The 13,126-nt window shown below is 40.3% G+C and overlaps 2 protein-coding genes across 2 annotated transcripts; both read left to right on the top strand.

The window, feature by feature from the left end:
- The first annotated feature begins 263 nt into the window (after window positions 1-263).
- LOC147873315 (uncharacterized) lies at window positions 264-2,410 on the top strand. Its single transcript, XM_087351953.1, has 4 exons — window positions 264-450; window positions 613-693; window positions 1,682-1,792; window positions 2,296-2,410. The coding sequence occupies exons 1-4, from the start codon at window positions 296-298 to the stop codon at window positions 2,312-2,314; spliced, it is 366 nt and encodes a 121-aa protein (XP_087208079.1). The 5' UTR covers window positions 264-295; the 3' UTR covers window positions 2,315-2,410.
- Window positions 2,411-2,451: 41 nt separating this feature from the next.
- Window positions 2,452-12,950, top strand: LOC110829705 (bestrophin-2a). The gene is made up of 5 exons (XM_087351952.1): window positions 2,452-2,667; window positions 2,791-2,925; window positions 5,241-5,348; window positions 6,014-6,254; window positions 8,142-12,950. The coding sequence occupies exons 1-4, from the start codon at window positions 2,452-2,454 to the stop codon at window positions 6,056-6,058; spliced, it is 504 nt and encodes a 167-aa protein (XP_087208078.1). The 3' UTR covers window positions 6,059-6,254; window positions 8,142-12,950.
- The last annotated feature ends 176 nt before the right edge of the window (window positions 12,951-13,126 follow it).

Below are 13,126 nucleotides of genomic sequence, written 5' to 3'. Positions count from 1 at the left end.
GCGTAAACCTAACCTAACTGTAAACTTTCATTTTAGATACAAGTATTAAATACAACATTCTTGTAATTAAGTAATTTTATTTTTTAATAACCATTATTTCAAATACAACTTACACATTCTGAATTTTCGACATGTTAATTTCTGTAATTTTATTTATAACATCAGCTGTAATGTAATCACACATAAAGAGAGCAGCAACAGACAACCAATCATATTCGCAGTTGCATCACTGTGTACCACCATAGTCAATGTTACCAATGCAGCGATGAGCTTAATCACAGCCGTCATTTGCTAAATGCATGCTCGCATCTCGATCAGTGTTTCACAGCGTAAGTTAACCGAGATTGAGAGTGGCAAATACAGAAACACCTGTGATCACAGAAGAGCAGAATTCCAACAGTTGGCTTGGAGAGGTGAGAATAGACGCTGTGAGGCAAGCGGAACTGAAAGGTATTGTATTTCCTGTGATTTCTCTGCCACGTTGTTTTAAGTGTGAAATTCTCGTATTTTAACATTCCCAACAAGGTGAAAAATAAATAATCGTTTATTTTTTATAACCTAACATCAGTGCTTAACCCACCTCCTTTATTCAATATAACTTAACTGTTACAGAAAACATCAAGATGGCCGAGCCATATACCAGCGAAGTAGCTACAGTAGAGGATGTGGATGTTTATTGAAATTACTTATTCGGTAAGTAAAATATACAAATCAAAGCACTGGTTGTAGTCCGAGCAAGGTCGCTCCAACAACGGTGATGGTCGTCATTTCGTTCGACCTATAAGTTGCTTTACGAGGCACCTAAACTTTGCAATGTATGTATAATACAAGCAGCTCCGGCGAAAAGTATGGAGAACAGAGTTAGCTTTGTGCAGCATATCTGCAAGGAGGAAGTGCTCGATTTCCGACATTTTTTGCACGGCCCATAGGTCACCTAATATTAACAGGATGGGCAGAGCATGTAGCTGGGATGGGAGGCAAGAAATGCGTACCTCTTGATAACGGGCCACTTGGAAGACCGAGGAGACGGAACATTTGAGGCTGTTGTAACTGGTTCAGGATAATAGGATGAGGTTTTCACTACAGCAAGTCGGGAGATTGCTGTCTTGTGGGTTGTAGCCAGCCTCGTGGTGTGGTACATTACAGTGAAAATCATCTTTCTTTTCTGTGTCTGGGATAATTTTCTTCTCAGTTGGTATTAATGACAACGTAGTGAGTCTGTCCTGTTTCTGCGTGCTTTATGGGTAGTTATGGACCCTCTTCAAAGTAGATAATGGCCGCTAGACAGAAGCAGCTGATGTTGGAATGGTTAATAATGGGCAGATCATTTTGTGACTTCTGGTGAAGCTGTACTCAGATGAAGTTGTCAGATATTTTGAGCAAGTCTGGAATATTACTTCTTAGAAACTTCTGACAAAAAATTACGGATAGTTCGGTTTTTGGAAGAAATTAATCAAAATACCGTCTGTATGATTTCATTAATGATTCGTAAGTAATAGCTGAAGATTTTACCAAATTATTGCTTTAGGTGAAGAAAAATATTACGATTAGTGAGGTTAGCCTGAACGAGCTGGCTAATGACACCTGTGGTGGACTAGCAGTATCTGGCAAATGATGTATTTACAGAAATATGCCCTGTCAAAATACTGAATGTATTGTAACAGCGTATCAATTGTTGCAGATGGCGAGGCAGTATCTACAAGCTGGTGTGGCCCGACCTTGTCATGTTTCTGCTCGTTTACTACACCCTTAGTTTCATCTACAGGTTCTCCCTGGATCCAGACCAAAAGAAGTGAGTTTTAAGACTTGGTGCTTCTTGGTGGACGTATTTCTTTTGGTGATGAATGCTAGGGATGGTGCCATGTAAGGTTTGATGTTCGGAATTGCAGAAACTTAGTCTCATCTCTGTCAAGAGCAAAGGAGAACAAGTCTCAAACAAGTTTTTAAATATGTGAAACGAAATTTGGTTTTACTCGTGTTAGATAATGTATTTGAGTCATCGGTTCGCAACGCGGGTGTCGTAAAAACCTTCCAAGGATGCCACAGGAATTTAAACATCTCAATTTTTCCACTTTCATTGCTGTTAAAATGTGTTTTTAATTTTCTCGTCTCCCTCCATAATATTTATTTTACTGTTGTGCTGCGTTTCTAGGTAAGTTCATAGGCGTCTAGTAACAGATACTAATACACTAATGTGATATACACCCTACATTTGTCTTTGAAACAAGTCATAAAACTTTTTTTATATTGTATCAAACCAATGAGTATATTTCACGAACTGTACTTGTGTTCCAGGATGAGCGTGGGCGCGTGATGCTTCGGACAATAATGAGGTATATCTGACTCTGTCTCACCATGTTATTCACCATGAACTCTTGAGGAGTAAAGAAATTATTTCCAACAATGGACCACTTTTTTGAAGCTGGTCTTCTTAACAAAAATTAAAAGCCCATGAAGAATTCTGTGGACTATGCTTATCCAAAGCTCTCTAAACACTGGCTGCCCATTACATGGGCTGCCAACATAACGACTAGAGCCAGACTCGATCAAAAGATTCACAATGATGTTGCAGCGAAGACTATCATCGACGAACTGAACAAGTTTCGTGGACAGTGCGGCCTTTTGCTAAGCTATGACTCCATCAGTGTGCCCCTGGTGTATACTCAGGTAAATTGCACGACTGTTCTCTTTATGTTTTGCATGTAATGTCATTGCTTCCAATGAACAATCACAAAATTTGTACATCCATTATTCAATGACTTAATAAATAGTTCATTGTTTGTTTACCAGGTGGTGACACTGGCTGTGTACACATATTTTATAACATGCATCATGGGACGACAGTGGGTAGAAGGAATAGATGAAAATCTGCAGAAACAAAGGAACTCCATTGATTTGTACTTCCCTATCTTTACAACATTACAGGCAAGAAGTATTCTGAATAAAAATGTCCTCCATATTCGAGTGCAGATAACTCCGTGGATCTGAAAGGTTTAGTTTATGAAAGTATCACGCCTTGAAGTCGCGTGGCTCTTACCTTGGAGTTAATGAATAGCCAAATATCAGTAAACTAGTTTTTGGCTGTTTTTATGACCTGTAAAAGTGGGAAGTTCATCAGTTTTCATGCACGGTTATTAGTGCCATCTGCGATGATCTTTGTGAATGATTCTTTTTAATAATGTACTGCAATTCTCAATAAATGGAAGGAGAATACAATATTTACCAAAATAAATAGCAGTAATAAGTAATATAAAGTGGAATTTAACTTAGAAACTCATATTTATTATGAAAAAGCATTTTACCAGGACAGCTTCAATAAGCTGTGGCAAATATTACAGAAAAGAGGACACCCACTGTACTTGACAGAAGTTGTAAAATTTGTATCTCCAGAAACTGTTGTAGTAGATTTAAATTGATTGTCATATCAGACTTCAATCTTTGCCGTAGACATTCACTTACGTATGTACGAGGCGAGTCCACAAAGTAAGTTTCCCACTCGTCCCACAGCTAGCAAACCTTATATTGCGCGAAGCGACTGTGCGTACGTGATAGAGCAATGACGTAGCATGGCGCATGCACTAACGGTACTGCCCGCGTTCTCACAGTAGCATCGTTGCAGCTATTGAAGATGGAGGTTCTTATTCCAGCTCCCGCCGACTGTGAAGTGTGGTCAGTGATAAAGTTTTTGAATGCACAGAGCATAGCGCCGATCGAAATTCATCATCAGCTGTGCCGGGTCTATGGGCCTAACGTCATGAGCAAGCAGATGGTGCGTCGCTGGTGCAGACAATTTTCAGCAGGTCGACAAAGTGTGCATGATGAGAAGCACAGTGGGAGGCCATCCATCATTACAGACAACCTTGTGGAGCTTGTGCGGGAACGCATTATGGATAATCGTCGCTTCACAATTATGGAACTCAGCAGTCATTTCCCGCAGATTTCCCGCTCCTTGTTGCACGAAATTGTCACGGAGCACCTGTTGTTCAGGAAATTGTGCGCCAGGTGGGTGCCGAAGCAACTGTCACCAGAACACAAAACAAAGTGCATGGAGTCAGCATTGACATTTCTGCAGCGGTACCATGATGACGGCGACGAGTTTCTGGATCGGATCATCACAGGTGATGAAACGTGGATTGCACACATTACCCCAGAAACCAAGCAGCAATCAATGCATTGGCGTCACAGTGGATCTCCCTGTAAGACGAAATTCAAGCAGACGTCGGCGCGGAAAGTGATGTGCACGGTGTTCTGGGATAGACGGGGCGTTCTCCACATCGACTTCCTGACCAGAGGTGAGACGGTGAATGCTGAGCGTTACTGCGAAACACTGCAGAAATTGTGACGGGCCATTCAGAACAAGCGGCGCCGGTATTGTCTTCTTGCACGATAACGCTAGGCCGCACACGGCTCGACGGACAGCAAGTCTCCTGCAGGAGTTCAGCTGGGAGGTGTTTAATCATTCACCCTACAGCCCGGACCTCGCTCCCAGTGATTTCCATCTTTTCCTACACCTCAAGAAATTCCTGTCCGGTCAGCATCAGCGTTTTGAGAATGACAGAGAGGCGGAGATGGTTGTCACACAGTGGTTCCAATCCCAGGCGGCAGACTTCTATGACACAGGTATTCAAAAGTTGGTCCCACGGTATGACCAATGTCTCAATTCCGGTGGCGAATATGTTGAAAAATAGCTGGACACTTGCTGTATCTGTTGCAATAAATATTTCCATGAAATTGTGTTTTGTTACTGTAAACGGCCCCAGGGAAACTTACTTTGTGGACGAGCCTCGTACTTACTTACTTCATGGGGCCGAGTCCTTCCTGTGTTCATAGCCACGTTAAATTTGGGGTCTTCGTTAATGAAAGTGTAGTTCAGCATGCTGCTACATCGCACTAAGTGCCTTTTGGATGTGCAGTTCGTATTCCTTACCTGGATGCACTGGTCTAATAAAGTTAAATGCATAAGAGCTCTGTGGTGTTTAATTGAACTTGCGCAGATGGTCGTGTGTTTGAATCCTGGTAGTCGTTGCTGTTTCGTGCAACAGCCATGTTTCTGTTTCACGTTTTATCAAGAATTACTCTGACAAAAGTAATTAGTGGTTTGAGCAGTATCTTTAACAATTTAAAATGTATTATTTTGTTAAGTTTCTGTAAATTAAAATTATTTATGGTTTCTGTTGTTGTTATAATGAAATGTTGACATGTGAAATAATATGTCAAAGTCTATTTTTCACTTTGTTCAGTTCTTCTTCTACATGGGATGGCTGAAAGTGGCAGAGAGTTTAATTAATCCATTTGGAGAAGATGATGATGATTTTGAAGTAAACTGGCTGGTAGACAGGAACCTACAGGTAAGTGAGAATGCAGATGGGAGAGAGAGATGGCCAGCAGACCAGATTTTGTATGTCTGTCCGAGACCTGGAAAGTAATCATTCATCTGTTCTGTTTTAATTACTATTTCATTCTTTACCCCAGAACATGATGTTCTCTAATTTATAATTATCTTAGACAGGGTGAGTCAGAAGTATGTTTACAAACTTCGTGTTCATGTTCCAGGATCAAAAATAAAAAAAAATGTTCCTATGAGAAAGGGGTCTCAAATGTTTCATTTTCGAAATAATGGCCAAAAATAAGTTTCCACGATGCACTTCTTCTACAAGCAATTCATGGCTCAGCTCTTTCTGCAATAACGAAAGCAGATCGTTGACGGCAGTAACGTAACAGAACAATGCCGAGTAAACAGATGACGTTTCCTTGGTAAAACAATGCACACAAGGTGACTGTTGTCGGTCCATATTTACACATTCTTGCTTAGGATCTTACACGTTTTCCTATGTAACAACAATGCCGAGTAAACACGACTTTGAATAGGTAACCATTGTTGTCAATTTGTTGATACAGATCTTACACATTTTAGTTACACATTTACCTTTAACTTTTTTGCCAAATGACCCTTCTGTATAGACGTATTTACGTCAATATATGTTTAACAAGTTCAGATTATCTTGTCTTGCAGTATGATGATGCACAGAGTGGAATACAGTTCTCAGCTGGCCCATAAAGAAGGAGTATAAGTCGTGTGAACACACGAGAACGCATGACGTCTGCTGGTTCGGCTACTAGTATGAATACAGGAAGCCAGGCCAGCTCACTGCACCGTTCGGGTTCAGTAAAGTCTGTTATCTGGCGCCTCTTCTCCAGGGAAGGGCCTACTGGAACAACCGCTGCAACTCAAACACCTGTCACTGTAGATGGAGGTGGGTGGTCCTAAATGCCCTAAAATAATGTATTGCGTCCTTAAAGATGGTGTTTCAATTTGGGCAAAAAGTAATAATTATCCTTTTCCCCATTAAATAATAATGTACAAATTTAAACAGAAGTAAGTGAAATGAGAGAGTGACCAATCGAAATGAATAAGAAGATGGGCAAATTAACATTCGTAGTACTCACTTTAAATAGTCACTGTACCTCTCACTGAATGGATTTAAAATTGGACATTTAAATAAAAAAACTGCACATATTTCTAAACTGCTGACTGTATAATTAAAAATAAAAAGCACACTTCTGAAGACAGAACAGAGTTTCGCCCATAAAAATACTTTATTTTCTCTAAAGTTAAAATATTTAATACTTTTTTATTGTTCCTGAAACATCACTGCATTTTCTTACTAGAATGTGAAGCATATATATGTGTTCAGATTTTCATGGCACTCCTTATAAAACCGACACACACGTAATTTAACCTGAAAATTTGCAGTTTGTGTAATTTCTGCAGCAATGGGACACATGCAAGAAATCAGCGTCTCTCATTTGTTGGGCCAGTGCCGATTATGATTGCACTCTGGTTACTCTAATTTTGTGGGTGGTTGGACCATTGCATTTCCTCGTGCCTCTCTGAAGTCCACTAAATTTGTGGATTTCCCTGCAGCTTCTTGTAAGTTGTACAAGTCTTCAATTTGACTACTCACTACATTAGCCTCTTCTCAGTCTTCCTGCATTTCTATTTCATTATCTTATATGCTTTTTATCTAATATGCATTTGAGTCAGTGTCAGCTGCTAAGTTTATTTATACTTTTGTTGCAGTTTATGCTTTGGAATATATCTTAGTATAATAAGGAATAACAACATCTGGTGCAATGTCGCGTAAAATACTTTACGTCAAATGTCCTATTCATTATTAATTTTGTGAATCGAGTTTGAGCCATTTAATTAAATGAATTGATTTCCCTGATGCCACTGATGATGACCTCTTGAGGTTGAATCGTGTATGGTAATAGTGTCTTTCTTATAGTGTTAGTATAGTGTAGTTGTTTGTTTGCCTATTTATATTGTAATACACTACTTGGTATGTAAAGTTTTAAGAGTAAAGGATATGATTTTTCATCAGGACATGTCTTTTTATTTAGATGCCCAGAATTAAATCCATTCAACAAGGGATAAAGGAGCTATTTAAACTGAACATTACAAAGGTTAGGCTCATCAGTATCTAATGGCTAAAGAGAGGGAAGTAAACCAAACTGTTATGGTAGGAATAAGTTAAATTTTCAGCATTGGACTTTAATTCTTAATGAAAAGCTTAGCAGTAATCATACCAACTCATTTATAGGACTATTTTTACAGAAAACAATACTATTTTTTTCAGTCTTTTCCATTTTAATTGTGTATTATTGCACACATAACTCGATATGCTTTAAGATACTGAGCAGCATTCAAGTGCATCATCACATTGAGAATAGTGAATGAGAACGCTGGTCTAGTAGTCACATTACGTATACGTGTTGTCAAGGAACCAGCAGTCTTCCATTTTATTGTTTCAGCTGTGGCCAGCCCCTGGTTTGTTCTGACTGATTGTGTGATGCATGACTAACGAGAATAAATATATGTTATTTCTAGGCAATGAATGAAACCTAGTTGTAACACTTGGGTAAACGATTTTGTCCCGTGATGCTGATCTCCGTGTTAATGTTAATTATTAATTGTTACGTTATGTAGAACAGTCGTGCTAAAACAGGTTTGTATTAATAAGAGTGTGGAAATTTGTTCGAGATCGGTGTTTTAGTCTGTAGTATTATGAATTTTTGTATTCATGCTACAAGCCTTGTGACTTGATGTGCAGTATTCCATGAAACATTGTATTTTTCAGGAGGTCAGCCATCAAGTATCCCAACAAGCAACAGCTCAGCCAGTCTTCATTCGAAACTTGTGCCTGGTGGGAGCATGAGATTAGCCGATCAGGTCATAGAAGAAGTAGATGAGCAATCTACTGTTCAGTCCATAAAGCCACCAGATCAGCGGCCCAATGTCAGAACAATCTTCCCCGTACCTACCGGACCCCCACCTGCCTCTGCACCTGTAGCAGTGCCGAAAAGTTCTTTTCATACAGTACATCTGAACTTTCCGCCTCTATCTTCATGAGCACCTGCATCTGCTGCAATTCCATTGCCAACATCTCCAGGCCATTCAAGCATGACCTATACAGAAATACTTTCAGTGTAAAGTGCATGTACAAATTTTGTGAACATTCATTGAAAAATGCAAGCTATGACATCACATCCAAAATATAAAGAGAACAGTCGTGCAATTTACCTGAGTATACTCCAGGGGCACACTGATGGAGTCATAGCTTAGCAAAAGGCCACACTGTCTACGAAACTTGTTGAGTTCATCAATGATCGTTTTCACTGCAACGTCATTGTGAAATTTTGATCGAGTCTGGCTCTCGTCGTTATGTTGGCAGCCCATGTGATGGGCAGCCAGTGTTTGGAGAGGTTTGGATAAGCATAGTGCACAAAATACTTCATGGGCGTTTCATTTTTGTTAAGAAGACCAACTTCAACTAAGTGGTCCATTGTTGGAAATGTTTTTTTTACTCTTGAACTGTTAATGGTGAATACTCTCCCTTGAGACACTGCCTTTACGTGGCGGAGAGATTGCATGCCCTGTTTGAAGCGGAGACCTATGCTGGCGGTAGCTTAGCTACTGGTAGGTCCAACCTTGCCAGACAGGTCAATGCTTAGGGGCCAGACGAAAGGTGTCTCAAACCACTCCATCGGTTCTAGTTGGGCATGTGGCCAATAACCCACCCCATAAAAATCAATTGTTGAGAAACCTCGTGAGATGTCTCAGAATGGATTGGAATATCTAAGACGTCACAAGCAAAGGAACATGGATATTGAATTTGGTACTTGGAACGTAAGGACACTACATAAAGTAGGTGCCCTGAAGACCTTAACCTGTTCACGCGGAAAGTTTAAATACCCCGCATTTACCACGGTTGTGTTGTGATGGCGGTAGTTTTATTTAAATGTACATTTAAATTTTGCTGTAAAATACTTTTTTTTCATAACTTTTGAACTATATGAGATATAATTATGAATTTTTCACTGAAATCCTCTTAAAAGATGGTTTTGTAATCTTACCTTATAAGATGAGCACTCTGTGTCTGACCAATGGGAGCAAGTGGATCAGAAGTTGAGTTTTGTGTGGTAGTCCTTGAAACAGCCATACATACACAACCCTGCCTCACACTCACTACACCAATAAGTTGAATCCCATCAACATAAATAGAGCCAAAACCACGTAAATTTCGTCTACTGTGACATCTTGCCACTTCCTAATCCTAGAGCGAAATTTGAGAGGATGGGCACTTTTAGAAATTTCCTGCTGAGCATATCTGTTGGTTTAATCTACAATGAGATGTACAAGAGCTATATCGAAAATGTTTTCAAATGAACTTACGACATCTAGTCCAGCAGTGTCGAACCGAGGACCATATACATTACAAAATGCTTCTATTGAAGCAGTAAATGATTCTATATTTTCCCACACATAGTTGCCGGAAACAATACCTGAATTTGCCTCTACAATTTGTTCCTGGCTTTCACCGCCACCATTGTCACTCTCATTATCACTAATCGCGGCAGTTCCCGGTGTCACCAACTGCGTATAGTCAAAGTCTACACTCTCAGTGTCCGAGCTACTATAATTGTCACTTTCATCGTCTAGAAGTGCCCTTTGTTCAGTGTCAGACAACACAACTGGTTGAAGGATTCTCCATTGCAACACTGAGGCCAGGCGTTTATTTTTAGACTCCCAGGTAGTCGCTGAAGGGATATTCAACAGAGTTGCCGCATCTTCACACACAGAAAACTTTCCACGACAGAGTAGTACAAACCTCATCGCGCTGGCGTTATTCGTTACAAAGTTATGAGCTGTAGAAATTAGGCTTACAGCCGGACGTAATATTACTCCAGACCACAACCAGGAAAATTTAAATGCCGGACATACTATTACTCCACTCGCCGGTCAGGAGTTAATACAGCTTAAGGTTACAGCTGTACAGGAGACAAGATGGATAGGAAAGGAAACATGGGTTCTAAAAAACACACTGATCTGAGCAATGGAAAGAGATGGAAGGCATGAAGCTGGAGTGGCATTTATAGTAGAAAAAGCGATGAAAAGAAACATTATTAACTTTGACCCAGTCAGTGTGAGGCTGTGTGTACTGCGCCTTAAAACTAAATTTTTCAACCTGTCTATTATCAATGCTTATGCTCCTACAGAGGATAAAGAGGAACTGATTAAAGATAGCTTTTATCAACAGCTAGAAAAGGTCTATGATGAACACCCTTTCTAATGGCATTAAGATGGTATTGGGGGATTTCAGTGCCAAGATAGGTAGGGGGGAAGTATACCAGGGCACAATCGGACAGCACAGCTTACATCATGACACTAATGATAATGGTCAAAGACTGATGGATTTTGCAGTAAGCAAAATATGGTAGTCAGTCCTACATGTTTCCCTCACAAAAATATACTTGGACATCCTCAGATGGGACAACGCATAATCTGATAGACCATACGTTGATTGACAGGAGGAATGCTTCTAGTATTATGGACGTGAGGACACACGGAGGAGCTGACTGTGGATCGGACCATCATTTGGTCAAGATAGTATCTAGATGTAGAATAAGGATCCAGAAATGTAAATACCAGCAACAAGAACCCATTATAGATGTAGGAAAATTGAAGAGATCTGATAAATTAGAAGCTTATCAGGTAACAGTTAAAGAAAAGCTGGAAGAAAGAGGTAGGGAGGATGATGACATTGAGAGGAACTGGCAACAGCTTAAACAAGGAATTACAGAAGCTGCAAAACCAAAGAGAAATGAATGGTATGACGAGGAATGTGAGATTGCCATCTGAGCCAACTACATCAGTCTCTGAAGTTGTGACGGGAATACTTCGAAAAGGGTGCACATGCATGTGGGGAGGTTAGGCCGGTTTAGGAGGGGGGCTGATTTGGGGAGACCTCGCCATCACACGGACGAGCACTCAGGCTGTTGTGACGGATCCGGTCAGTAACGTTCTCTCCGGCTGGGCACCCACTTTGAGGTGACCTCGGTTTGTATTTGTTTTCACGTTGTGGTTGCCAGTCGGGATAGGTATTGATTTTGTTGTGTTGGTGGATGGGGCAACCAACTTGTTTTGGGGTTTTTCCTGGTCCCTCCGGGTGGTTAAGGCCAGGTAGACGAATTGGAGTGTTGCTGAGAGCGAGCCGAGTCATTTTTTTTTTTCCCTCTAATATGTTTTGTTTGTGAGTTTCTTGGTTTGTAGTAGGGTAATCAGTGACCCCGTGTAACGTGTATGTATTATAATTTGTCTTAAGAAAGTATATGGTTTTGTTTCTAATTGTACATTGCCAGAAGGGAGTTACATTGCAGTGTTGCAAGGGTTGCCCCTAGTGTATTCTTCCCTTTGGGAACACCAGAAGTGGGATCCCTTCTGTATTGATCTCCTGGAGAAGGTGAGTTTGTGGGAGGGAACTTTAAGTGTTGACCAGGGTCTCCTTTGCTATCAACCAAGAGGAGTTAAGCGAAGGCATTGTTATATCTGTCCTCCACTACGAACGATGTTGGGTCACGTATTTCCATGAGTCTCCCTTTTCGGGGCACCTTGGTGCCCTTAAGACTTTAAAGATCACTTATAATTTCTATTGGCCCAAGATGAGGAATGAGGTGTGTAGATATGTCAAGACTTCTGACCTGTGTCAGCGAGCGAAGGCCACTCAGAATACTCGAATTGGGTTCCATTCTGCAATCCCATTGTCTCATCCGTTAGAGAGTCTTCACTGATTTCATGGGTCCGATGGTTAGGACCAAACGAGGAAATCAAGCCATTTTGGTCGTGTTGGATGGATTTTCTAAGTTTGTTGCTTTGTACCCGGTCCGAAACAGTAACGCAAAAACAGAGACATTTTGGAATGTCGGTACTTTCCGGCTTATGGTATCCCCGCCTCAGTGGTATCGGTCAATGCTAGTTTTCCGATGTAGAGTTTTTTGTGATTTGTGTTTTAAGTGGGAGATTAAGCAAATAAACACGACCCCTTATTATTCTCAGGGATCGCTGGCTGAGAGAGTCAAGATGAAGATCTCTCTTTGAGTTTAGCATTAAATACTGCTGTCCATGAGAGTACCCACTTTACCCTGGCTAAATTATTTTTGGGATGGGATATTAAATTACCTTTAGAAGTGAATTGGAATTTGAGCCTTGAACTGCATGAGGAAGGTCTTCCCAGTGAGTTGTTATGGACTCAAGCTTATGAGAATTTGAAAGCAGCGAATCATAGGGTTGCATGAAGGTTCAATGAATCTTGCATTCCAAATTTGTTCAAACTAGGGGATACAGTGTATCAATTGAATTTGATGAGTTCCAGAGTCCGCGAAACTTTGGCCAAATTGATGCTCAACTGGTCAAAGCCAGTGGTGATTGCAAAATTTTTTAATGCAAATGTCGTATTGTTAGTGACTTTTTATCTTGTATAGTTAAAGACAGGAACATGTTTGTCTTTCTTTGATATTAGTCATAAAGTTGTTACTAATAAAAGTTGGTATAGTTTGTTGAACAGTGAACTGTTGTTCTGTGATAGAAAATATAAGTATTATGAATTTTATTATGTGATTTTCACTTGTTACAAGGTATCTTTCCAATAATAACCTACACAAACTAAATGGGTATGTAATAGGCATTTAAGGTTTTCACAGCAGTGAGTTCAAAGGTGACTGTCCTCTGAGTTGTGCCTCTGAAATGGCGAACTTTCTACCAGACTAAACAGTGCTACAACCCAGA

The sequence above is a fragment of the Zootermopsis nevadensis genome, unplaced genomic scaffold, assembly GCF_977971745.1.
Source record: "Zootermopsis nevadensis isolate Lab colony 2312 unplaced genomic scaffold, Znev_1.0 Znev_ptg000020l, whole genome shotgun sequence".
Taxonomy (NCBI): Eukaryota; Metazoa; Arthropoda; class Insecta; order Blattodea; family Termopsidae; genus Zootermopsis; species Zootermopsis nevadensis.
Note: the sequence above shows the minus strand (reverse complement) of the source record. Positions and strands in the feature narration are given on the sequence as shown.